The sequence below is a fragment of the Mya arenaria genome, chromosome 9 (assembly GCF_026914265.1).
Source record: "Mya arenaria isolate MELC-2E11 chromosome 9, ASM2691426v1".
In the NCBI taxonomy this organism is placed as follows: domain Eukaryota; kingdom Metazoa; phylum Mollusca; class Bivalvia; order Myida; family Myidae; genus Mya; species Mya arenaria.
This window is the reverse complement of record NC_069130.1, coordinates 13,036,855-13,064,817: the sequence shown is the minus strand read 5'-3', so window position 1 is coordinate 13,064,817 and position 27,963 is coordinate 13,036,855. Positions and strand designations below refer to the sequence as shown.

Genomic DNA, 27,963 nt, shown 5'->3' with positions numbered 1-27,963 from the left:
TATATAAATTCGAAACGGATAAATTGCAAGGATTGTTAGCTTCCGGACAGCACGATACAGAAATAAAACGAAAATAAAGCAAAAACATCTAAGTTAAGAGGTATAATTTTGTTTAATATTTATTTTAAACGTGTTATGAAACATTGCTTTAGAATGTTTATTAACTGCATAAATTTTATTCTGTCTCTTGACCGAATAATCACTTACCGGCGTCTTATTTTGAAACTGAAAGTAAGATTGTGAACTTTCGTTCCTAGAAAATTGTGAAATAATTGGATACCAAAAATATACAACAAGCGTGACTTTTATTATATTATGACTCTTGTTTCGTTTTAAAAAGCCCTCGCTGACTGTGACAGAAACCTGTTTTTTTTACAGACAACACAACAAAAGAAAAATGGCAGATGACTGGGGAGCCATTGTTGATGAACAGGAAAAGAACCTTACTCAAAAGGTATGCCAGATAAGTGAAAGTAAGAGGGTATGTATGAACCCTCTACCTTTCGACTCATATTTGACACTGCAACTGCATCACTTTAAAAGCTAGCTCAATTCAAGGCTGTTTGAAGCACTTGAATGTATCATGCAGATCCCAACAGCTGCCCCTAGCTTAGTTTTAATAGTTGCCTGTGACCTCAGCTGGGTTTTATCAGTCTTTATCCTGAAAATTAAATAATACAACAATTTATGGGCTGCTTATCACGTTATGGGACACCTTCAACTATTAATCATAATTTGTCGACGATATTTCAACACACTTTAAAATAAAAAAATCCACTAGGGTTATATAATTGACAAGAGAAGAAACTTTCCTAGACACAATTCATCATGAAAACGATAAACTTACAGTTCAAACATGAATTTTATATCTAATATACCAATCCTAAGCATATTGATCACTGCGTTCTGCGCAAAGAACAATCATTTTTACATCATAATGGCAAGAATCTTACCAGTTATTCCAAATTAAAGCAGGAATTTGATTAAAAATAAACACACTATTGCCAAAATTTTGCCATACACAGGTCTTTCGACTAATTCTACTGCTGTTATAAGTGCCTGAATTGATCCCAATGGTAACAGCAAGGCTGTTGGTAGTTAAAAAAAAATTATTATTGTACGTTGACAGATTTTTTGTACGATTTTTGATATGGCAAATCCTTCATGTATAAATTGTTTTGTACCAAAAGTGGGTAGTTATTCCAATTGGGATTCTGGGTTAAAGCATATTGCGTCAATAAAATATCATAAAAACAAGAAATGTTACCAGATAATGTTATTTTGTATTAGTTCGTACACACACAAAAAAATATCCAACAAATAATTATGAGTTTGATGGGTTATTTCCATTTCAACTGTCAAAACATAACAATATATATACATGAAGGGCACCTGCAAGGCTGCGGTTCACAGTTTTACAACAATCATAACACCTCAGAGATGGCCCAGTTGTTACGATTGTATTTATGAGGTCTATCTCCAAGTGTGTTGGAGATGGCCTAGTTGTTATGATTGGCATAATTGTTGTCTGTGTCAGTCAAGATTTGCCTTATTGGAAAGGTAAATCCCGTGTTTAATGCATTTAAAGCTTGTTTTGTGCAAAAAATATTTTCACTTACAGTGCCCTCACAGCTGACACTACACCACCATTAAACCATTGAACTTGACTGTGTAATGTATCAAGCTTATTTGGATTTCTCTTGGAAGATCAGTTTTTATTACAGACTCATTCTGTTATTTGACTGATGTGGATATAAAAAAATAAACATTGCAGATTTATTTGATTTTTTTAATGAATCATCCAGGTATGTTTTTGTTTCAACTGTCATCTAATCCAGGTTGGCGGTCTGAATCTTGCTGGTGCCAGCGGCGGTGACAAGCCCACCACATCAACATCATCAACAACAACAACAACAGCAGGTGCCCAGGCAACAGGAGTTCAGGCAACAGGAGCCCAGGGGGCTGAGGGAGGAGTCAAAGGGGCAACTGGAGGGGCAGGGGATACGGGGGCTACAGCTAAAGCTGGGGCAGGGGCAGCTGGGGAGGAGGAAGAACATGGGGGTTGGTGTATTGTCCAATGCTTTTACGAAGGTTGAATTAACAATGCTGTTAAGTAACAGGCCATTAAGAAAATATGCTTTTACAATAGATGAAATACCATCATTTTATATTTTATTAGTGTAATATTAAATAATATTTTACTTGACTTAAGTGACTGTTCCAAGGCAATACCTAACAATCCTTGAAAAACACCCCTTATTTTTTTATTTTAAGTATATCTGAACTGTGATGTTTATGGAGTTTTGTGCTGTAGTTTCTTATTTCTGGTTAGTGATTGTTTGTTTTTGTGATCTTTGGCGTTGACCCTATGCCATCAAACGGGGTTTATATTAAAACTTTCGACTACTGTGCTTGTTTCTGTAGTTTTTCATATAAATATTCATCAGTGAATATAGCATTTAAAATATGTACGCTATATAATAGCAAACTTTTATGAGATAAGTGCTGTAAATAATCAAATTGGTATTTGTAATTTAAATAAGGTATCACTTGAGTGGTCGTTCAGTACGTAATTTAATTAAATATGTTTACTGTTGTTATGAATCTGCTATTGGTCAAGCACACAGCTGATGTCACATGTACATATTTTATGTCTGTTTGCAGTAAAATTGAAACTTAATTTCTTATTGAATGACCACTTATATAAAATCCTTTATGCATTTATTTATTTTACATAACGATTTTCTGTCAGTATTTATGAAAGAAAAATTTCTCCTAATTTTAAATTTAGTTGTGGCAAAATTTCACATTTTCACCACTTGCCATTTGCTTAACTGGCCATTGCAAAAAAAAATATTTAGAATATGAATCACTGAATTAAGAGTACAGATATATACAGAATTGAAAGGCTGTTCTGTGTACCACTGAAAAAATAATTTATTTATGTTTTTTTACAGTGACAAAAGAGGATGAATCACTATTACACAAGCTGCTTCACTCCAAGCTTGTCTCCACAAAAGCAGATCTGGAGGTGTTACAAAAAGATCCCAACTCTCCACTCTACTCAGTGAAGTCATTTGAAGCCCTCCATCTGTAAGTACTTACAATTTTCAGATTTTCCATGACTGGCTGGGTTTAGATAAATACTGTTATATTTTTTCCCAGGCAATATTTTGTCATTTGGATGATTGTGATTTGCAAGCATTAATTTAAAGTGACACTCTTATTCAAAATCATTACATACACATGTATAACAAACATAAATTTTGAGTTATAAACCTTTAACTACTTACTAAATAATGCATTTATGGTAGTGTTGGGAATCAGTTGCAATTTTACTATCGATGATCGGTTCCACTCAAGTAACCGATTATCGATAGTACAATCGGTTTTTAAAATACTAGATATTACCTGAGTTGTAGTTTTATTCATGTACAGTATTAAACTCTTAATCATTATATGCATATACCTTATGTCTATGATTGAAGTTATAAAGTGTTGTTGTATAAAAACTAGTTCATTTTCTTGCTCATTGTAGCTTTCATCAGCCATTTTGTTAAACATAACATCTGAACACTTACTATCGATTGTCGCCGATTTCAGGCCCACCCAATCGATTTTCGATTATAATCGATCATCGGAACATCACTAATTTATGGAAAATATTAATAACTGATAACAGTATTGTAACCTTGTAGTTAATATTTGAAAACGCAAAAACTATTAAATGATTGGTGAATGCTAAAAGATTTAGTGCGATCTACTATCATCTCATAAGGTAGAAATACTGTGTTTTCTGCACCTTTCTTTAAAATTAAACTCAGTATCCTTCATAAGAACCATATAGTTATTGACATGTATTTATCCTTTTTGGTATATTAAAACAATTGTATTAATTGTGGTCAATCTTGTTTGGGATTAAGAGTGCATCTTTAATTATAACAGACTACATTCTAACGCATCACTGATTATCAGACTTACAATATTTTTATTGTAACAGGAAGCCAGAACTGATGAAGGGTGTATATGAAATGGGGTTCAACGCACCTTCAAAAATACAGGAAACAGCATTACCAGTCTTGCTTGCTGACCCGTAAGTTCTTGAACAGATTTATCAAGTGTTAAGCTGCTACTCTTTTTCTTGCTCTGTTCACTCAATTGGTAGTAATTTTGTGCCAACATATGTGTGTCATTAAATAAATTGATTAAGTAAATTTTCTATTTTTATAAGCTTCTCATTCCGTTCTTATCCACCCCAAGCCGGGATAGTAAAATAGGTGCTGCGGTATGCAGAGCTACAGATAAGGGTCGTAATGGGCTTAAATACACTTTAAAAATCGCCCATTATGACATATAATCAAACAGTTGTTCGTACCAGTACGATTAAAAATAATAAATAGGACGTAACTTTCTTCCGAGTATTTTTTACCATTCTAGCTAGCCGTTTTGACTAAATGTTAAACCAGTTTGTTAAAATCAATTCACTATCCTAGGAGACTTACAGAGGGCTTTAAGCCATGAAAGTAGTAAAGATGTTTAAATTAATCAAGACCTGTAATTTGCTGAGCACCATTTCAATTTTGTGTAAGTTCTTATACATGTATAATTATGTACTATAAAAGTTCATAAAATAAAATAAGTCATTCAATTTTGTAATTTAATGTACCAGTACACTTTAGAAATTGCCATTACACTTTAATGAATGGCCCAAGGGTGTACCATACACTTAAGTAAAAAAGTTATCTGTAGCTCTTAGTATGTCTGTCTATTACATTCTTGTCTCACCACTGTCTTTTTTATTGTTAATGGGATTTAAAGGTGGGTCATGTTCATTTCTCAAAGGTTAAGGTGTCAGTAAATGTTTGAATTGTACAATAAAATTGCTTCATTATAGCCAATATTATTCACTCAGAAGTCATTTGGCTATAACTCAGACAGTGCCAAATCAGGGACCACATTTCATTGATTTATGGCAGTTTATGGCAGTTTATGGCAGTTTTTGCTTTAAAAAAAAAATGCTTCAATATAGCTGATATTATTCGCTCAGAAGTCATTTGGCTACAACTTGGACAAGGCCAAATCAGGAAAAAAAAATCACATTCCTTTGACTGCTCTTGTTTAATCCTGGAAATACATGGATATGTACTTAGTAATTCATAAATAATCACAATTAAACAGGCATTCCAACCTCGGAAAAGCGTTAGTAAAGTTTGTCTGGTCAAATTGAAATATCCATAAAGAATACATTGTGATTTTGAATATGGTTTCATTAACCAGGCCAACCAACATGATAGCTCAAAGTCAGAGTGGTACAGGGAAGACGGCAGCCTTCGTCCTTACAATGCTCAGTCGGGTAGACCCTAATCTCCCACATACACAGGTAAAATACATATCGTATGCTAAAGGCTATGTTTTCTTAAGTTAAGAATTATTATAGTAGTGTCATAGCTGCTATGCTGATGTTGTTTTGATAGTTTCGGGCATCACTTGTCAGTGGTTGATATTGGCAGCTGCGTGTAAGACCCTGCTGTGGTAAAAAATGAAACTCAAAAATTGAAAATCTTTAAAAAAAAAAATAACAATTTTAGACACTTGTCACATTTTTCAAAATTCCAAGGGCCCTGGTGCTGTTCACAAAAAAGGTGACTAAAATCACTTAAAGTATACTGATAGTGATCGAACATAGAAATCTTTAAAAGCCAGCAAGCTCTGCACTGTTAAAATGCTTTATGGCTCGCTGAAGTCCTGGATTTTATATAGCAAGGGCTTGTTGAGTCATTTTTGGTTTCAAGCTCTAGATTAAGATTCTGGGCATGTTTATCCAATGTCTGCACTGAGAGTCTTGAGTTTTGAACTTGAGCTTCACTTCAGATAGTGTGCAATTGTCTGTGTGATGGAGAATACGACTAAGACAGAGAGCCCAATGGATGATTAAATAATGATGTAAAAAATGATGTCCCTTATTTCAGTGCCTGTGCCTGGCGCCCACCTACGAGCTGGCTCTACAGATAGGCGGCGTAACAGAGAAGATGGCCAAAAATATGGTTAACGTTAAAATAGGCTACGCTGTGAAAGGGGAAAGAAGTATGATATGACATGTTATTTTGTATACAGGGTTTTAATAAGTTAGTGTTGAACTGTGTCAAATAGTCTCTGACCATCTACTTCTCATTCTACTTAAAATTCACTTATTTTTCCAAATTTTAGCTGTCCAAGTTGCCATTTGAATGATCCATTTTGGCCAGTAGCTGGTTCTTATTAAGAACACTGGTATATGTATAATGCCAATTGTTTCATTTTTTCTGAAAATGGTGCCTTTTTTTCGGCTACATTTACAAAAAAAAAAGTATTAGCAACTCAGTCTTAGGTTATATATATCCAAAACATTTAATCCATTTGTGGTCAAGTATCTGCTTCAGTGCTCCAGCTGGGCATAAATAGCAGGAGAGCCCCACAGCCCTTTTCTGGTCCCCTGCTGCCTTTTAACTGTGCCCCGGTGTGCCCTTTTTTTTTACAAAGCTGCCTTTTGATAAGTTTTGCATTCGATAATTATGATAGAAATACCTGGCTGCTTGTTTGTATTTTGTTATTAAAACTGAAATCTGATGTAGAATGACTTACCATATTCTGCAATCCTTCAAGGCCAAAAATGCATGATTTTAATGTTTTTACATGTTCTTTCTTTACGTGTCAAACCCTTTGAAATGAAACCAAAACAATATGAGCTCATCAGTCATTCAAATTTCACATTATTGTTCTATGATATTTTATGAGCATGAACCCGGATATTTTCATACATACAGCAGTTTTTAAAACCTTTTCTCCCTATTTCAGTTGCTCGTGGTCAGAGGAGCCTGGACCACATCTTGATAGGCACGCCCGGCACTGTGTCTGACTGGTGCCTCAAGTATAAAAGCGTGGACCCAAAGAAACTGACAGTATTCGTCCTTGATGAAGCAGATGTTATGATAGCCACACAGGGTCATCAGGACCAGAGTATACGCATACAGAGGTGAGGATGGGGGCTGTATTATAGTGTTGGGAATCAGACTAAATTTTGCTATGGATTATCGGAGAACCAATGCTATCTGCTGATCAGGGCTTCTAAAATGTTGGAACCTCAACCCCGAATTAAAATGACGTAAGCGGCGCACTCAGCTTCCAGACTATGTTGTTAATCAAGTGTGTCGCTGTTGATATCTTATATATGACTAGGTTCGGATTAACGATGACATATTCAATTTAAAAAAACAATTTAAATTTAACAGTTTGGTAATCAACAAACGGATATATCATGTAATGATCGTCGACGACATAGCATATTCATATTGCCATGTGAATAATGGACCGATTTTAACACTTAATCAGGATAGCTGCAAGCACACAATTAACACATAGTTTGTTTAATTGTGTCTTCTGCGACCTACCAATACACATGATTGCAAGCGTCTGCTAATTAACAGATAGGCTATAGAGTGATTAGTGTAGCAGAAAAAGCAGCTGGTCGCATTAGTCACATGGTAACTATGACACTTTTATGACCTTTTGGGGGTAGTTTTGAATGTGTGAATGACCCATGAATATTTGTGTATTACAATTTCTGCAACTTTTACCAGCCTAATCGTTTTGGACCGAAAATTATAAAAAAAAAATAAGAAAATTTTTGGCTTGGTCAAAATCGGTCCAGACCGGCAAATTGCCGGTTTTTAGAAGCCCTGCTGCTGATATTCTGGGGGAGTGGGGGCACTATGCAGTACAACTCTCACAGGCGGGCCTTCATGACAGTGAACGAAATCAGTAATTTGAACAGCTTGTAATCTTAAAGTTTGAACAAGCCTGAGTAGAAGCAAACAAGCTGACATTTTTTAAACATCGGGTAGCGGAAAAACTACTAGTTATATTGAGAAAGAGAACAATTCAGACTTTTTCCAGCTATTTTGGGAAAGGATATTACTCTAAACTGGGGGAATAACAGTGTTTCGCTTCAATGAGTTTTTTTCATATAAAAACACATATCAGTTGGTGAAATTTAGGAAAATTACAATTGATTTGTATTAGTACTGTTAAAATACCATATAAATAACGTGTGCATTTTCCATAAATTTGAGTGTGGTTAAATAGAATAAAATGTATCTGAATTGTTATGTTCATTGGAATTTTTTCTGATTGAGAAAAATAGACTACATAGCATTGGTAATGATTCTTATATTTCCATCCAACTAAGGAACCTTAAAAATTGTCAGCATGAAACAGAAACCACAGTGTTATTTTCTTAACGCCTCATGAACATTCCTGATTCATATTTGGTACATTATTTTTGTACATCATTTCAATTTCAGGCAGCTGTCTAAAACATGTCAAATGTTACTATTCTCTGCCACTTACGAAGACGATGTAATGAAATTTGCCCAGGCAGTAATCCCAAATAATCCTGTCGTAATAAAGCTACGTCGAGACGAGGAAAGCCTCAATAACATCCGACAGTTCTATGTGCAATGTCGAGACCAGGAAGAGAAGTTTCAAGCGCTGGGCAACATCTATGGCGCCATCTCTATCGGGCAGTCAATGATTTTCTGTGCAGTAAGTCTTCTGATCATACTTAAGAGAATGGTTTAATATTATTTATATTACAATGATTGTGAAACAAGTTTTTACAACATAATATTAGTAACTCTTGTTGGTACGATGATACGCAAGAGTATGGTCTCGTCTTTTGGGGGAAACTGCAGTATCAGGAGGAAACCCACTTGTACAGCTTGGTGACCACAAACCAAAATCATATGTGCCAAGGCCGGGAATTGAACCCGAGGCACTTGGTGAGAACTGATTGCCCTTACCACTACACTAACCAGACAACCAAAATAAGAGTTGTGTATGTCACATCATGTCCCATCACAAAATCTTGTGTCACATATTGATCCAAAAGTATAGCACCTTCACACATGAAACTTCATAGAAATAGCATAGGAAATTATGCACATGCACGTTTTGTTTCACCTCGTCTTACAAGAGTATTGGCACTTAAATAAGTAAAAAGAGGTCTGAAAATTATTGTGTCTTCATCAGAAATAGTAAATACTTAGATAAGTTGAACATTTTGTTTTTCTATACTATATGATGATTTCTTAATTGACTTAATAAAATTGATATTTACATTGTAGCTCTATAATCGTTGATTTCATTGAATTAGCAAATAAAGGTCTGAAAAATATTCCCTTTTGTGAATTGCAACTGCCCTCTTGAAACTTCATGGAATGTTGGTCAGCATGAATATGTGGTGCATCTGCCTTTTCTTTCTCAATTCACTGTGTCCAACAAGAGTTGTAGCCCTTTAATTAGTAAATAATGGTCTGAAAATATTGTATCTTGTGTAGCACAAACAAATATTGTCCTACACTCATGAAACTTTATAGGAATGTTGGTCAACATGTTGGCTGTTGAACACCTGCCATTCCCTTCACACTTCTACCAAAAAAATTCAGCACCCAAGTCAGTGTCCAAAAAAAACTAGATGCCAGCCAAAATAACGACTGTTATAGCTCAAGTTTGTTTTCAGACACGGCGGACAGCCCACTGGTTATCAGAAAAGATGACAAAGGACGGTCACGCGGTGGCGTTATTATCAGGGGATCTGGACATTGCACAGCGGGCGGCAATCATCAACAGATTCAGGGATGGGAAGGAGAAAGTCCTCATCACAACAAATGTATCTGCCAGAGGTTAGTGATAATGGTGTTTACCAGGGAGCCTTGCCTATGCAATTCTCTCTTTAGTAGAATGTTAAACAGGTTTTAAAAAGGGCAGGGTGCCGCAATAGAGAGACAGGGTGCTAAGTGTGAAATGGTGATATTTTGTTGGGTTGTGAAGATCTTGGAACATTATGAATTTGATAGAAAATGTAAGGAATTGTGTTTATATGAAGTCAAATTAGGTTTCAACTACCAAATATCTGAAGATTTTATATATTTATGAAAAAAAAAAAATCAAATATTATATGAAGTAGGGATGGCAACGAGTAGTAACATTAATACTCGAGTACTCGGACGATCGTTTGATCGAGTACTCGGGTACTCGATTACTCGGAAAAATTGAATATGTGTTCACGAAGACAAGATTGTGTATACATGTATCGTTAATGACGTATATTGTGCGTTGGTCGTATTATTGGTCATTTTCACCTTTAAAGTAAACTTTCATTACGTATTTTAACAAAAAAATAATATAAAAAGAAAACAAATGTTGTTTCAGGCTTTTAATTTGTCTTATTCGTTTTATCTTATACAAGTATGCACTGCAGAAATGAACAACAATCAAAATTACAATGAACGAAAATTAATAGCATACATAAAAAAAGTGAACGAAATTCAATACGAAGTTCAGTTGTTCAGTTGTTTACTCTACATTTTTTTTTAAATGGTAGTTTTTCGTACTGTGTAATTGTTGTTTACCTCATTAATATTCATAATTCTTGATTTAAAATATCAACCAATCAATTGTGATAATCATTGCAAAAATACGCCCATTAAGAAATCAATTCTCGTCGGTCGATACTGTTTCGCTCGTTAGCGTCCATTGTTTGGTGAAAGGTTTCTAATTGGTATACAATAGAATGTGTAGGTGAAAGTACCGCTATCAAAACTTCGCTAATTGATATCAGTGCTAATTTGAAATAGTGGTCCTTTGTTGACCGATTGCAACTATTACAACAACTGTCAACTAATTGATTGAGGTCAATTGTGTACACAGCGGGGATTAGTGGGACCGTAAATTGTCCTCTTGGCAACTAAACAGATCTGATATTTTGTCTGTAAATCGTGTATTTGGTGTTTTTTATAGGAGTAGTAATTTGGTACTCGAGTACTCGGACGTTCGATCGAGTACTCGGGTACTCGTTGCCATCCCTAATATGAAGTAATAACCGAAACATGAGAAATGTTTTATTTTTTTAAGCATTTCAATCTATAAAGGCAAAAGTGTCGACACCTTGATCACCATGAGGGCAAACGGGTTCTATCAACAAGGACTGGGTGGAGCACCATTCCATAACTCTTTAGCTAAACCCCTATCTATAGTGTTCCATTGCCAACTTCTATGCAAGCATGAGTTTTAATTTATTTTGTAATTCACCATGGCAATATTTTTATTCGTCATGCATAGCACTTTTTGGTAGCATGGTGTAAAAAATTGGTTGTAAAAAGAAGCATTCATTTTTAGCTCTACTATTCGAAGAATAAGGAGAGCTATACTAGTAACTACTCACCCTGGCGTCGGCGGTGGCGTCGGCATCGGTGTTGGCGTCACACCTTGGTTAAGGTTTTGCATGTAAGCACCTTTAAGTCATTATCTCAGTAAATACATCAGTTATTGCATTTAAACTTTGGATATGTATTCCCAACTATCTTACATACTAAATTAATGAAGTTAGATAACAATTATTTGAATATAATGCAAATAATAGGCCTTTATTATTCGACTTAGAAATTCTGGTTAAGGTTTTGCGTGTAAGCACACATAGGTTAATATCTCAGCAACTACTTGAGGTATTGCATTGATACTTGATACAATGGTACTCAACCATCCAACCTACTAAATTAACCAAGTAAGATAACTCTAGTTTGCATTTAATGCAAATAATTGCCCTTTATTATTCGACTTAGAAATTCTGGTTAAGGTTTTGCGTGTAAGCACACATAGGTTAATATCTCAGCAACTACTTGAGGTATTGCATTGATACTTGATACAATGGTACTCAACCATCCAACCTACTAAATTAACCAAGTTAGATAACTCTAGTTTGCATTTAATGCAAATAATTGCCCTTTATTATTCGACTTAGAAATTCTGGTTAAGGTTTTGCGTGTAAGCACACATAGGTTAATATCTCAGCAACTACTTGAGGTGTTGTATTGATACTTGATACAATGGTACTCAACCATCCAACCTACTAAATTAACCAAGTTAGATAACTCTAGTTTGCATTTAATGAAAATAATTGCCCTTTTTTATTCGACTTAGAAATTCTGGTTAAGGTTTTGCGTGTAAGCACACATAGGTTAATATCTCAGCAACTACTTCAGGTATTGCATTGAGACTTTATACAATGGTAGTCAACCATCCAACCTACTTAATTAACCAAGTTAGATAACTCTAGTTTGCATTTAATGCAAAATAATTGCCCTTTATTATTCGACTTAGAAATTCTGGTTAAGGTTTTGCATGTAACCACATTTAAGTCAATATCTCAGCAAATATATCAAGTATTGCATTGAAACATTAGATTTGTATTCCCAGATAACACTTTTTTGAATATAATGCAAATTATGGGCCTTTATTATTTGACTTAGAAATTCTGGTTAAGGTTTTGCATGTAAGCACACATAGGTTAATATCTCAGCTATTACTTGATGGATTGCATTGATACTTTATACAATGGTACTCAACCATCTACTTAAATAAGCAAGTAAGATAACTCCAGTTTGCATTAAATTAAAATAATGGCCCCTTTTTTATTCAACATAGAAATTCTGGTTAAGGTTTTGCATGTAACCACTTTTAAGTCAATACCTCAGCGAATATGTCATGTATTGCATTGAAAATTTACACACAGGCTCCCATCTATTTAACCTTCTTATTTAATCAAGTAAGATAACTCTACAGGCTCCCATCTATTTAACCTTCTTATTTAATCAAGTAAGATAACTCTATCATTTATAATATATAATTTTTGCCCCTTTATTATGCGACTTAGAAATTCTGGTTAAGGTCTTGCATGTTAGCACACATAGGATAATATCTCAGCAACTATTTGATGTATTGCATTGAGACTTTATACAATGGTATTCAACCACCCAACTTAATTGAATAACCAAGTTAGATAACTGTATTTTGCAAATAATGGCCCTTTATTATTAGACTTAGAAATTCTCGTTAATATTTTGCATGGAACCACATTTATGTTAATATCTCAGAACACCATGTATTGCATTGAAATCTAATCTAACAGTGATCCATGCATGTTTCGCCAAAACTTTTCAATCCTTACATTGAAAAGCGGCGGAATAGTCGAGCGTGCTGTCTCTGTGACAGCTCTTGTTTTCCTCGGAATAAGCTTAGTTTTTCCCCTAGAAATATTAAAAAGAATATTTTCAATCTTTTTTTTTCTTTTTTTATATACGGTAATGAAAATCTCTCGATTTATTAAATGATGTCTCTGAACGACATATTTACTCCATTTGTTGTCCCAAAAATGTTTGAAATAGTACCGTACTCCGAGATATTTCCCAAAACTGAAATTAACAGGATTTTTTCCCTTACAAAAACTACTAACCAATAACTGGTAAAAAGGCCCTGAAGGTGTTTGATAACAAATCAAAAGTTAAGCATGCACATTACATACAAAAAAAGCAGTGTTTTTACTAAAACACTGCGAAATAAATCCCTCTCAAAAGTCCCAGGCCCCTTCCCCTTTTCCAGAGAATAGCCCAGTGTTTGATCACTAAAACATTTACATACAACCACATTTTATATGTGCTCCATCTTAGCCATTCACTGTTTAACAAGCATCAACATACCAAATAGTCAATGCTCTAAGTCTATTTTTCGTGCAATATCTGAGAATACCAATATATCACACCTCCAAAATGAATCATGCTACCCTATTAGCCCAGGACTGGTCATGCAGTGACCCTATATTTTTCCATATTTGGATTAATATTCTGGTGAATAAATGAAACATTTAATTATGAAAACAGGTTGTCAATGTGATCTTTAAGTTATGGGGTTCGTAGGTAACCCGATAAGGGATATACAGGGCACAGGAAACAGGTGAGAGTGGATGGTTTCCCTTGCCCTGTATATCCAATATCTGGTCACCTGCTAACCCCGTAACTTATAATATTACCAAATTTTAGGGCTGTGTATCGTCACTCAACTCACGATACGATATGTATCACGATACGGAGTAAGTGATTCACGATATATCACGATACACTTACATATATATATATATATAAATATTTATGTAGGACTTTAATGTTTGTCTATTTTGTAAATTGTTAAGCATATCCTTACCAAAACTATATTTTTAATGTTTTTATCATTTTGTAAATTGTTTGCTATTTTTATTAAATGAAAATTGTTCATTTAGTTTTGCCTCTTTGTTAAATGTTAATTGTTGAGCCTATTATTGTTATTAAATGAGTATTATTTATTTGTCTTTTGTTTACCTTTTCCATTGGTGTTTTCCTTTGGTATCAAAGTACAAAATGTTTGTTTTGACACACTCGGTCACTGTTTGATTTATTTGATGGTGGCGGCAAAGATGAGTGGTCATGTTTGTAGTGTTTCCATTATATTTTAATTCAGCCAGACACAATTTACAATAAACTAGTTTATTGTCTGACTTTGCAAAACCAAAGTTCTCCTAAGCTTTGGACTTACATTTTGCTGGCGCATTTCTATAGGGTTTCTCATTACTACCGGTAGTATTTCCTTCTGCCATTCTTGACTTTGCAGACGACTGAAAACTGTTAAAACAGCGAAAGCCACTTCAGCCGCATTTTCGCATACAGCTAGCTCGCAGATTCCAGTTTTTTTTTTCATATCTTTTGTAAATCAAATTTAAATAAGAAAATTAAATTGCAATTTAAAAAAAAATATTTCCATTTTTCATTTTAGTTTGAAAAATAAACATGGTGTAGATAAGTAAGATATCTAGTTGAAACGTAATTTGCTAGTTCTACCTGCTGTTTGCAAAAATGCCGCTGAAGTTGCTTTAGCTGTTTCGACAGTTTAAAATGTAAGTTAACAAATTGACCGGACCGTGCAAAGATATTTGGAAAGTGTTTTAAGCATACAAATCTTAAGTAGAGGTAACGAATCTAACGATACGCGATACACACAATTTTTTAGAATGCGATACGATACAGTATATCGTCGGTTACCGAATTGCGATTTCACGATGCACCTATGAATCGTTACAGTCCTACCAAATTTCATGAGAATATGTCAAAAAATTAATGACTTTCTAGAAAGTCTGCATAATTTTTTAAATGACCCTTGAGAAGTATTACATCATAAGTCATTTCCGTACTTTAGCCATTTTTTTTAACTTAAGTATCTTTCTTATCATATGATATAATTGCTTCATAATATTTTTAAAACTTTATTTTCACTGATTTGATTACAAATATACCTTAAAAACATTTATACTTTTCTTATAATTTGGTTACGAAAATTTCAGGAAATTGAGTTAAGGTAAGAAATGACTAAAGAAGTAATATGAATACCGCCGAAGGTATATCCATTGCTTTCATTCACTTATAGGGAAGCATTGTGCAAAGTCTAGATTAATTTCATTTATTTCCCCCTATGTTAAGATAACCTATTTTTCTGAACTAATCTGTGCCAAGTGGGTTTCAACTTTAGGGATGAAAGCGAAAAGGTTCTATCTTCTTGTTTTTTAATGTCACTAAGAACGTTTTCACTGTGTCTTTATTGTCATTTTTATTTTACTAAAACTTCTACCTGGAAGGTTTTGTCTCATATATACTATAACCTTTTGAAAATCTTCATTTTACTGCAATTCTGATTAAATACGCAATCAACATTGATTCATTGAAAGTGTTTTACAACATTTTATCAAAATGGAAATAAATTTATTGACATAGTTTTGGTATTTTTGACTTCCATACTTTTCATTTTGGAGGTGTCATCGGAAATTCCTTGATGTTTTTGTATTTTCAATGGTCTAGTTTTGAATCTAGATTGGAGATTTTGGGAGTGACATTCTTCTTAGAAGCCATTAGAAGGGGTGCCAATTGCTGTCTATGTATAAAATAATTTCTTTTTTGAAAAAGAAACAGAAAGTAAAAAATACAGACCTGTTAAAATTATTTTTACATCTAGGTCATTAGAAACACAGGTAACATTTTCTGAAAATATTCAAAGTAAGCCAAAAAAAATTGGCATTTGTTCAACGGGGAAATCCAACATACCTTTAGGCTAAGAAAAACAAACAATTTTGATAGTGACAAGGAATGTTTTGTCAGTAGTGGCAACAGTGGCGCATTACCATCCAGTGTTTCATATTTACTGAAAATTCTGCCGAAATGCAGCTTAATGTATAATCCCCAAAGTATACTTTTTTCACACAAATTGGACTCAAAATTCACAAAAGTTCAAAATCTTTTTTTTTCAACTCTTTACATGTTAAAAAGTACAGATATGTTTAAAATAAGTCTTATTCCCATTTCATTTAAAATCCATTATCTAAATTGCTTTGTACTTTTGTTTGAAATATATACTATGGTAAATTCACAATTTTAAAATGACACTCTTATTAAAAATCAATCCATACACATGTAAAACAAACATCAATTTTGTCTGATAAACCTTTAACTACTTACTAAATAATGCATTTATGGAAAATATTAATAACTGATAACAAAATTATAACCGTGTATTTAATGGTAGAAAGCGCGAAAAATATTAAATGATTGGTGAGTGCTAAAATATTACAAGGTAGAAATACCAAGTTTTATGCTTATTTCTTTCAAATTAAACTCGATATCCTTTATGAGAACCATTGTTTTTGCAATCTATTCATCCATATTGGAAAATTAAAACAATATTATTCATTGTGGTAAATCTTATTTGGGAGTAATAGTGCATCTTCTATTCCAAAAAAGGTGAAAACGCTGCCATCAAAACTTGTGTCTTGGCAGAAATGTCTTAGTCCATCAAAGATCCCCAGGATTTTGATGTTGCCAATACTAAAATAACGTTTATCATACTATCATTCCATTCTAATTCAACCTATTATCATTTCTTTAGCATGACTTGTCCTTTGAGCATGAACTGTCGATGACCTGGACATTGTTATTCCATTGATGTATGAAATTCCTTCTTTACTAGTTGCATATTTGTGTAATATAAAGCAATATTGTGAAGTAATTTCATTTCATAGGTGTACCTCAGTATCTGGCGCAATTGATGTCATTTATGTGTTTTCTGTGGCTTTATGTTCATCAGTTTATTGACAAAGATTACAAATATTTAGTATGCGATTTATGATTTCATATTTCTGTGTCAGCATGACTGATGGTTTCATCAATATTGTTCCAAGTTTTTCAAGTTTTCAAGTTTTATTCATACTCTTGGCCCACATGGGCATTTCCAATATGTGTTCTAGTTTCTTATGATGTCATCAGTATTGTCCCAGTTTTTGATGATATCATCAATATTGTCCCAGTTTTTGATGATGTCATCAATATTATCCCAGTTTTTGATGATGTCATCAAATTGTTCCAATCCGTGTTCTAGTTTCTTATGATGTCATCAGTTTTGCCCCAGTTTTTGATGATGCCATCAATATTGTACTGATTATACATGTTATCGATAATGTTCCAGATAAGTCACAACTTATGGTGATGTCATGAATATTGTACTGATTTAACACGTCATAGATAATTTCCATGAAATCCAAAGTTACCTTGAATTTATTGGTATTGGATTACAATTTCTTATATTAAATTCTCAAATAATGACCGACATTTCATTGCCTAGCAGTCACATTAATAATGTAAAATGAGTCTTTTTCATGAATAGCTTTTAGTAGCTTTATGTAGGGTTTTAGCTAAAGAGCTATGGGGGGTCCTTTTTTGGTATCACTAAATCCCCCCCCCCAACCCCCACCCTAAAATACTACATGTGTGGTTGTTGAAACCTAATATTACTTCAATTATTCAATTAAACACATCTGTTAATGTTCTGTCAAAACAATGTTCAAATTCTTCACAGCCCCTTATACAATGTGCCCTTTTCTCCCTTTAAGCACCTTGCCCCTTTTCTGCAGCACCCTGTCTTTTTTAAAACCTTGCTTAAAACTACATCACATAATACTAGGGATGGCAACAAGTAGTTAAATTGGTACTCGAGTACTCGGACAATCTTTCGATCCAGTACTTGGGTACTCGATTACTCGGAAAAAATGAATTTGTTTTTGGGAAAGACAAGATCATGTATACATGTATCGTTCATGGCGTATATTGTGAGTTGGTCATATTATTGGTCATTTTCATCTTTAAATTATACTTTCATTTTGTACTTTAACAGGAAAACAAATGCTGTTTCATGCTTTTAACTTTGTCTTTTTCATTTCACTTTAATGATTTTAAATAAGAATGCACTTCAAATTAGCTACAATGAAGCTGGAAAGTTAAACCCGGATTTTGTTCGAGGGTTTAGATGGTCGAGATTTATAATAAACATCAGTCAGAATTACAATGAACAAAAATTAATAACATACATAAAAAATAATTAATGAAATACTTGGTACTGTTGTTTACCTCATTAATATTTATAATTCTTGATTTAAGATATCAACCCAATCAATTGTGATAAACATTGCAAAAATAGTTAAAATACGCCCATTAAGAAATCAATGCTCGTAACCATCGCTACTCGTTCGTTCGTTAGCGTCCATTGTTTGGTGAAAGGTCTCTAAATGGTAAACAATAGAATTGTGTAGGTGAAAGTTCCGCTATCAAAACTTCGCTAATTGACATCAGTGCTTATTGGAAATAGGTGCCCTTTGTTGACAGTTTGCGACTCTCAACTAATTTATTAGGGTCAATTGTGTACACAGCGGGGATTAGAGGGACCGTAAATTTTCCTCTTGGCAACTAACCAGATCTGTTACTTCTGTAAATCGGGTATTTTGTGATTTTTAAAGTTGTTTTTTCCGAGTACTCGAGTAGTGATTTGATACTCGAGTACTCAAGTACTCGTTGCCATCCCTACATAATACCAATTATCGTTTTGCTTCATTATTTGTTTAAGGTTGTTAAGGCTTTTTAGAAATGAATGTTGGAATTGATTTCTTGGTCTGTCATAGATTATATTCATCTTATTTTTATAAGTGGATCCTGAGGATGGAGTGCAAGTCAAAAGGTTAAGCCACTAAGTAAGACCCCCTCCTCTTCTGTCAAATCATTGATTTGCACCTGATATTGGTTCGACAGCCATGAATATGTATTTTAAGATGGTCTGTAGTCATTAACTTTTTACAGACATTTTATGTAGCAATTTTCTAACACTTTTTAAAACTAGAAATGTGTCCATAGGACACGGATGCCCCCACTTCGATTTTTTGTCACAGAAAATAAGCCATAATGATTATTCAGGTAATCTGCACATATAGGATAAGTTGAGTTGAGTTGGGTTTTACGTCATCGCAAGACTGTATAGGTTATATGGCGCCATTCAGGCAGGAAAAAACTTGTTGGATCCACATTGGACACATACTTTTCAAGAATTAGATTGGAAACATATATTTTTGAAGTATTTTTGGCAAAAAAGGGCCGTAACTCCTAAATGACTAAAGCGATTTCCATGACTATCGAACTTGATCAAGATATTATGGTCACGAACATGTGTTTAAAGTTTGGTGAGGATTGGACAAACGGTTTTCAAGAATTAGATCGGAAACAATCTTCGGGACGTATGTACGTACAGACAGACAGACGTACGTACGGACAAGGGCAACCCTATATGCCGCCACTTTGTGGGGCATAAATATTTATAATGTACCCTCTTATATGTTTCCAGGTATAGACGTTGAGATGGTAACAGTGGTTGTAAATTTCGACATGCCCGTGTTACAAGAGACGAAACAAGCCGATTGCGAGACATATTTGCACAGAATCGGCCGGACAGGTCGGTTTGGAAAGGCTGGAATCGCCATCAACATGATTGACTCGAACAAATCCCTCCAAGTCATGAAGGCAATAGAACGACATTTCAGTAAGTGAATTCCATGGAAGAATGTCATGTTTCATTACCATTGATTAGAGTCGACGCTATTTAACTCATGAATTAATCCAATTTGCTGTTACATAGCTGTGCAGGTAAAACAATGCTGAAAAAACATTGCTTATTTACATGTTAGATACTAAGCAATCCGAGGCATACCGGTTCCTTGATGAATATGGTATGTAGGCCAAGTTCTAGGGGGAACATCAATATCCATACAGATTTCGATAGAAAAAATGATGTCTTATAACTTAAAGCTTCACTCTCACAGATTGAACGTTTTGACAACTTTTTTATTTTTTGTTTTAGAACCAGCCCATTTTTGCGAAAATGCATGGAAACCAGTTATATAAGACTGCTGGCAAAAATTAGATTGCTGGTTTTTATATTTAAGTTAAAAAATTGATGTTTTATGCATTTTTCTTAAACCGTTAGTAACGGTTTAAGCCTTAAAACATAAATTTTCGAAAGGAAATCTGAAAATCTACGATCTGATTTTTTGTCAGCAATCTTATATCATTGGTTTGCAGATATCTACGCAAAAATTTGCTCTTTCCAAGATAAAAAATAAAATGTTGTAAAAATGGTAAATCTGTGAGAGTGCAGCTTTAAGGTAGAGAATTTACAATCATGTAATGTTTTAATTTACTTTGGCATATTTATTTTTCTGAATTATTGGGGAGAAAGATGGGTGGCCCTACAAAATGTACAACAATGTAATGTTATGATTTACTTTGGCATTTTTATTGTTTTGAATTTTGGATAAAAATGGGTAGGCCACAACCTTCATAGCCTATAGGGAGCTACACCACTGGCATTGTCATATTGATATATTTAGCTTATTGGGTGTCTAAAATATTGGATGTCATGTTTGGCAGGTCAGCAGATTACTTTAAAGGGACTAGTCACCAGATTGAAATAACATTTTGTTGCTGTCGCAGCTGAGTTTAGCTGTTTAAAAAATTGCTATTTTTAAATTAATTGGGATTAAAGTGGTAGACAAACGTAGTTAATTTCGAATAGGAAAAATATGCTTCAACTGCGAAAGACACATGTTGTTAGCAAGGTGATACATAAGTGACTGAAATTCAATGCGTTGTACACAATGGTATCAATTTTATGTAAGTTTTTGGCAATTTTCTTATTTTTCTTGCAATGGTATCATCTGGTGTCTAGTCCCTTTAAACAGGCATACTAGTATGAAATAAGACATGATCATACATTACTTAAATGTTAGAAAAAAATGGTATTGCACCATGTTGTGAATAATTTAAATAACTCAGATGACATCATTTCTATTTCAGATCGAACCATAGAACTGCTTGATACAGATGATATTGAAGCAGTTGAAAGGATTAGCACCTAAAATAGAATACATGATCTCTAGACTGGTCTTAAGAAATTAACTATAATATGATCATAGACTGTGAACAGACGAGGTCAAGGTTATATTGCATCAGGACTATTTTTAGAATGATCAGATATTGTGCTGAAAATTCAGTTGTTAAAAAGTGTTTTAATGATGACATAATTTTTAAATTTAGCTGGTGCAAAAGTTCAAAGTGCTTAACAGATTTCACAATGTATGGGTCTTAGATTTTCCTTACTGAAAATTGTAGCGAAGTTCATTGACTGGTATGGTTCTTAATTTCAGAAAATGATTTTAAAACGCATTGTGTATAAAGATAAACATGTTTACCATTGTTATGTGTTAACAAGGAACAAGATTTAGTGTTTGTTTACATACATGAACATGTGTCAAAAGTTCAAAACTTTATAATGACATATCGTGATTGCTCTGTCATTGAGGAAATAAAAACATCAACTTGTAACACATTAATATTTAGAGGTAAACATGAAGAGGTCCCAAGTGACAATGTATAAAGAAGAAGGTATAATCAATTTGCTTTCACTACTACTTAAAGAATTTGATCAGAATCCAAAAGCTTATTAAATTCATCTTCTTATGATATTGTTAATTTCTTCTGTTCCTGTTAAACTATAAAGTATTAAATTAAACTATGATCCTGTTGAACTGTAGAACATGCTCTGAATACTAGATATTGTTTTTAATGATCATGCTTTAAGTTATATGAAACGGTAACAATCAGAAATGGGTCTTGTCATTAAATTCTAAAATTGTCTGTCTTTAATCTTATTTTCAAATATGTAATTCAGATATCAAAGAACGGTAAATAACGTTGAATATATATTATAACCTTTTAACCATGTCAGCGCATGGGTGCCAACATTCTGGTTGCTATCACAGCAAAACTAAGAGGTCTGACAGGGATATGATTTTTCCGTGGATTCGCAGATTTCCGTGAATGATATGGCTCCAGGAACAAACGAAAAAAAAACTTTTTTTAATGATTTAAAAAAGTTAAGATTGCTTTTGGTTGTAACTTAAATTGTTATTCCTTTTGACACTCAGGTGAGCTTTATATTTGAAATCAGGAGAGCCCTAAAAAGGTTTTTAAAAAGCCAGTTTTGCTTCTGCAGTAGGGTGCTTTACCCACTTTGACCCCAATTGGGGGCCCAAGGATCCCCAAACCCATAGCCAAAACAGTTTCAGCCCTTCAGCTGCCAAGTCATTCACATTTTTAACTGACATCATATCTACTTTAAGACCCAAGTTTGGTTGTTGCCCTGCATATTTTACAAAGGTTTTTAGCACCTCTTTGAAATGTACATACATGTAGTTATAAAATTGCCATGTATCTAAAATGGACATTTCATAATCATGTGTCACTCCATTGTGCTTGTACATTGATTTTAATTTTGTAAATTACAAAACAGTTTATATATATGTGTTTTTGTTTTGATATGACTCATTTCAAGAATAACTTGGCTTTATTCTTGTTTAATACATGGTATTAGACATTGCATACTCTAGTGTCTGGGGGTTTTCTGGATGTTGAAATATATACAAAATCCGTAATGTTTTGGGAGAAGACACTTGAATCGCTTCATTCTTACAATTTTCAATCTGCAATTTAGTGAAAAATGAGATTTTTAAATCACCCCCCTCTTTAACCCCCCCCCCCCCCCCCCCCACACACACACACACTTTTTCTTGGTTTATCAGAATTTCTTAAAACGCTTGTTCTTCATGATTCCAAGTAACATATTCGCCTGGTTGTTCAGATCTTTGATTAAGTTAACAATGTTGTTAACTATTTTGTCTTGACAAGTTGACATTATCAGAAAAAGCACAAATTAGCTAATTTTTATTGAATTGGAGAAAAACATTATTTTAGCCATAACTATTGAGAATTTTCTACAGTTGGATACTGATGTTAATATGCTGCTTTTAAACTGTAGCCATGGGGCGTAGTCAGCATTACGCATGTGCGTAACATCAATTTGAAAAATAAAAGGAAGATCAGCTAAAGTAAGCATTGCTTCTCTGTGCTAGATAGCTTGGCGTCGAACCTATTCACGCGTAACATTCAGTAGAACCTGGCTACGCTCCTGGAAGCATTTGATAAGCTGGTTTCATAAATTTATGAGCGATATTATATCGTGTTAATCATTGCGAGCTTGGGAGTATATATATAATAAGTGTTTATCTTATATCAAAAACAACACTATAGTCATTTTATTTTTTTTAAATGTAACAATAAAACAATAAATAAGGGTGCATGTATATTTGAGTGTTTACAAAGTTGTAACAGTGTCAATTTTATTTAATTTTTAATACTGACAAACGATATGGAGAATATAGATCTCAAAGGTCGAAAACAAGTTTACTTCTTTGATAACAGTTTGTCATTTGACTTAAATGCCAAACAATTGTCTTCAAATGTCGATGACAACCTGAGTTGTTCATATGATCATTTAAAAGCTAGGCATGTCGTGATGAGTAAACAATGACTATACGTTCCAGTTTATGACCCTACTTTTTATGACGAAATTCCTCTCGAAATGTCACGTTTTTAGAAGTCTTGTAATCTTTTGATGAGGCCAAAAAATCTTGTTTGGTTTCCAATGTTGCCAAGAAATAAAGGTTCGGTATATCGGGAATCAATATTTTTTTTATTATTTTATTGATAAAGATCTGTCTGGTGATCCTTTTTACACTAACACCCGTCGCTAAATTGTCACGGGTCTACATGTAAACGCGTCAGTCCTCAGATAATTTATGTGTATTACAAAATGTGATAAAATAACGATCACAAAAATATTGGACTAGCAATAAAAACGCCGGAAACCGAATTTGTTTAGATATGCCTGAATGCAATTTCAGGGAAAGTCATAAAGACGTGTTCCTGTCTAATATCAGCTCCTGTGAGGTAAAATGTTGACATCACGTCTGTTTCTAAAAATAGTTGACAGTGTTCACATGTTGTCAAGAGTTCGAAGTTGACGCATGGAAACGCGCGGGAAACTGTAGCGGGCAAGCGGCCATGTGTTGTTCAAGCGCCTGGCGGAATTCGTCCCTTTCCTTTCGTACCTGCGCCAGTTCGTACCTCAACTCCGTCTGAATGCTTTGTAGTCGATGACACTCCTAAATAATATGAACTTTTTGTAAACGGATTTATATATATATATATATATATAATTGTTTTCTTATCAATAGATCGTGCCGTGATTTTAAAGTACAAAATGAGAGGTACAAAAACTGACATTCGATACGAATCTAATTCAAAGAGAATGTAATGTTATTATTAAGTTACTATCATAAACACATGCATGTCATGCTAAGCTCACTATGATATCTAAATATGCACGCCACTCCTTCGATTTAGAGAACTATTTAAATTGATATTAAGGATTGATTTGGTTTTCCATGTATAGATATTTCTCTTAAACGTGATTTGTTTTACAACTCGTACAAACACCTCTCCTACTTACTGTGGTTTTATTCTAATTGCATTCCATTAAAATCAAATAGGCAAATGGTTCTTTGAAAAAATGGTTAAGATACTTTTCTGCTTGAATTATGTTGCTACTTAAATTGCTTTTGTCTTTTCTTCCGCATAAAAATACACACAAAAGACCTGCGGTCATAAGTTTAAGTAGCGTTTTCCTTGAGGTTATGCACCAGTCAATTGTAACAACGCCCCCCCCCCCCCCCGATCCGGGTAATAGCGGGGACTTTGACTTTCGGTCCAGCCAACCCCGCCTAAAATCTCCGCCCTGCGGATATAAACTGTTGATAAATTCCCCGCCAAATGCCCCCTCACCATAGGGACCTTAGGTTAGGCCCACTCCCCGCTATATTTTGTGCACTGCGGGGCCACCTGAAAGGTAAAAACACGGCCCATTTCCCCGGCTATCCCCTGTATACCCCCGAACCTGTGTGGGGGGGGGGGGAGTGGTTACAATTGACTTGTGCATTAATGACGCTACTTTCAAAGCAAAAGTGATGCGAAACAAAATTAACATTCTTTTATAAAAGCACTATTTTTAAAAGCTTTACCACATATATGTTTAATCTAAAAAGAATAAATTTAATGCTTTTCAAATTTACCTTCTGCAAAGTGTGGGCTCTGTCTTTCTGTTTGTCCCGGAAGCGGCGCGCGGCCATTCTGTTCTGCACGCGCCGTTTTTCCACACGCTCTTCCTCTTCCGGTGTAAGCTGTAACAACGTCCGGGTTAGTTAAAGAGAAGGCAATTTTATTAGGTAGGAAAGTAACGTATTTTAGATACAAAGTTTACGTCGAATTACCGCTTCCTCTATGAAAGTTCAAAGTGTTTAAATTTAGCTTGTTAATTCCAAGGAACACATTTTAGTTGAATGCATATTTTAAACAAATAGATGGATCTTAGTAATAGTAAATAATCAAACCAATTACTTAATGATTTGCCTATTTGCAATTTCATTGGCTGAAAATGTAGGTCGAGTTCTAATTACACTTATAATTCGTTTTCACATCTATTAATGATTCTCCTCGTTTCCTAGAACCCTCGTCAAATGATTGAAAAATACCGAACCGGAAACGACTAATATACGGTATTCATATATTTAAATAAAAAACACGGGAAATACGGATTTTCGATGTGAATGTACAAGTTTGAATAATTGTACGTCGAGTTGTTTCTTAATATTTTGCAAATCCCTCAGGGAAAAGTAGATACTGAAACAATATTTAAATCGAAATTAATGAATTTATGGTGGTGGTAAAGTTTATTGAAATACTCGTACATACCACATCTTCCGGTGGAGGGCTAAATTCCACTTTCAATTCCTGCTTTCCCTCTTTTAACCGTTTTGTCTGAATGGAATATTTCAATTCCTCTTTTATAAATGGCGTCAACCCGTTTTCTAAAAGCTCACGTCGTGTGACGTCATCGACGTCATCACTGCCGGAATCTGACACAATGACGTCAGAGGTATGACTTGTATTTGTATATCCGCATGCACCATTTGAGTTTAAATGTGAGTATTTCCCGACACTGTTCACAGAACTTGCATCAGATCTAATGTCACTTGTATTTATTGTGCTGCATTGTCCAACATTATCTGACGTTGAATAGTCAGTGTTTTCATCTGACTCCGAATTAACAAATAATCCGCTCACAACGGTGGGTACCACTGATGGAACAACTTGCGCGGGTTTATCTTCCTCCATGGTAGTGTAACAGTCTATTCTGGATTTCTGATGCTTATACAGCATCTTTCAGCTGGATCTAGGCTGTAAATTTAAACATGAGAAATGTTCTTGCTGACCTAATGCGATATCTAAAATTTGCGTATTTTCGAAAAAAGAATATCAGACTGATTTTTTTAAAAATTAAAGCGTATCTTTGTTTCGCATTCATTGAAAATTATTATTGTTATTATTATTATTATATGTCATTATATGTTATTACTATGATTATTATTATTATTATTATTATTTTGTATTATTATTATTATTATTATTATTATTATTGTTACCATTATTATTTATGTATTCATTTTCTTATTTATTTTTTTATTATCAAAATGTTCCCTCTATCGGCATTGAACGATTTGAACTGTTAATTTTAACGTCAGGATGGATGCCTTTTATACACGACGTAAACCGCGAAAGTGGTGGGATTCCCAGCGAACTCATAGTATAAGTTATCTTTATAGCTAGTACTTTTATTAGTACATGTATTACAGGTAATTTAAAGTGACACTCCTATTTAAAATCAATACATACACATGTATAACAAATACCAATTTTGACTGATAAATCTTTAACTACTTACTAAATAATGCATTTATGAAAAATGTTTATTACTGATAACAAGACTGTAAGCGTGTATTTAACAGCAGAAAGTGCAAAAATATTAAATGATTGGTGAATGCTAAAAGATATACTGTGGTCTACTATAGTCTTATAAGGAAGAAATACCGCGTTTGATGCTCATTTCCTTCAAATTAAACTAGGTATCCTTCATAAGATCAATTGTTTTCGACATTTATTCATCCTTTTAGAATATTAAAGCTATATTATTAAATGTGGTATGTCTATTTTCGGAGTAAGAGTGCATCTTTAATGTTACACTTAGATTATAACATTATTTTTTAGCCAATGATATTGCCTATCATTATCGTACACGAGAGCGATGATGCTATGCATACATCATAGATTTTTCATTGTCTTAGGCCACTACTTTTATATAAATTGGTTTACAAAACCGGCGGGTCTAATTTTCCGAAAAGTACAAAAAATAAATAAAATGAATTTCACTATTTTTTCAAAATTATTTTCCCGACCGTATTGATTTTGGTGCGAAAGGAAAGAAAAACGCACAGATAAGAGTACGAATGCAGTAGATCTGGACTGGTTTGTTGTTCCGTGGCCGTATTTGCCAATTTATAGTGATAGCATGTGAGCCAGTCAACTGTTATGGCAGCGCCGATGGCAATGGCGGAATTGACGATAGCAGTCATTCTTTGTATGAATAATTAATTAAAATATGCAGGAGTTGTTAAAATAACAATAGCAATAAACAAATTGGCAAATTGAACAGCCGACACAAACAATAACTGTCACGTGATTGTTGTTATTCCCCGCCAATTTAGGTCATGAAAATATTGTTGTTAATAGATAAAAAATAAAATTGTCAGCGGCTGCCATCGAATTAGTAGACACAAATATTTGTAAATTATGTGTGAGAAAAACATTTTATAACATTTTATGGTTAAATATCAAATAACAGTGCACTAAG

General features: G+C 33.9%; 2 protein-coding genes across 2 annotated transcripts; one reads left to right on the top strand and one right to left on the bottom strand.

Annotated features, from left to right (window-relative positions):
- Positions 1-26: 26 nt before the first annotated feature.
- Positions 27-22,617, top strand: LOC128203238 (ATP-dependent RNA helicase DDX19A-like). The gene is made up of 12 exons (XM_052904547.1): positions 27-100; positions 379-454; positions 1,839-2,061; positions 2,958-3,093; positions 4,001-4,093; positions 5,278-5,380; positions 5,970-6,084; positions 6,835-7,012; positions 8,340-8,580; positions 9,557-9,719; positions 19,609-19,803; positions 21,117-22,617. The coding sequence occupies exons 2-12, from the start codon at positions 398-400 to the stop codon at positions 21,176-21,178; spliced, it is 1,566 nt and encodes a 521-aa protein (XP_052760507.1). The 5' UTR covers positions 27-100; positions 379-397; the 3' UTR covers positions 21,179-22,617.
- Positions 22,618-23,457: 840 nt separating this feature from the next.
- LOC128203464 (protein c-Fos-like) lies at positions 23,458-26,770 on the bottom strand. The gene is made up of 4 exons (XM_052904890.1): positions 26,699-26,770; positions 25,968-26,453; positions 25,289-25,396; positions 23,458-24,322 (listed from the first exon to the last, which is right to left on the bottom strand). The coding sequence occupies exons 2-4, from the start codon at positions 26,433-26,435 to the stop codon at positions 24,164-24,166; spliced, it is 735 nt and encodes a 244-aa protein (XP_052760850.1). The 5' UTR covers positions 26,436-26,453; positions 26,699-26,770; the 3' UTR covers positions 23,458-24,163.
- Between the last annotated feature and the right edge of the window lie 1,193 nt (positions 26,771-27,963).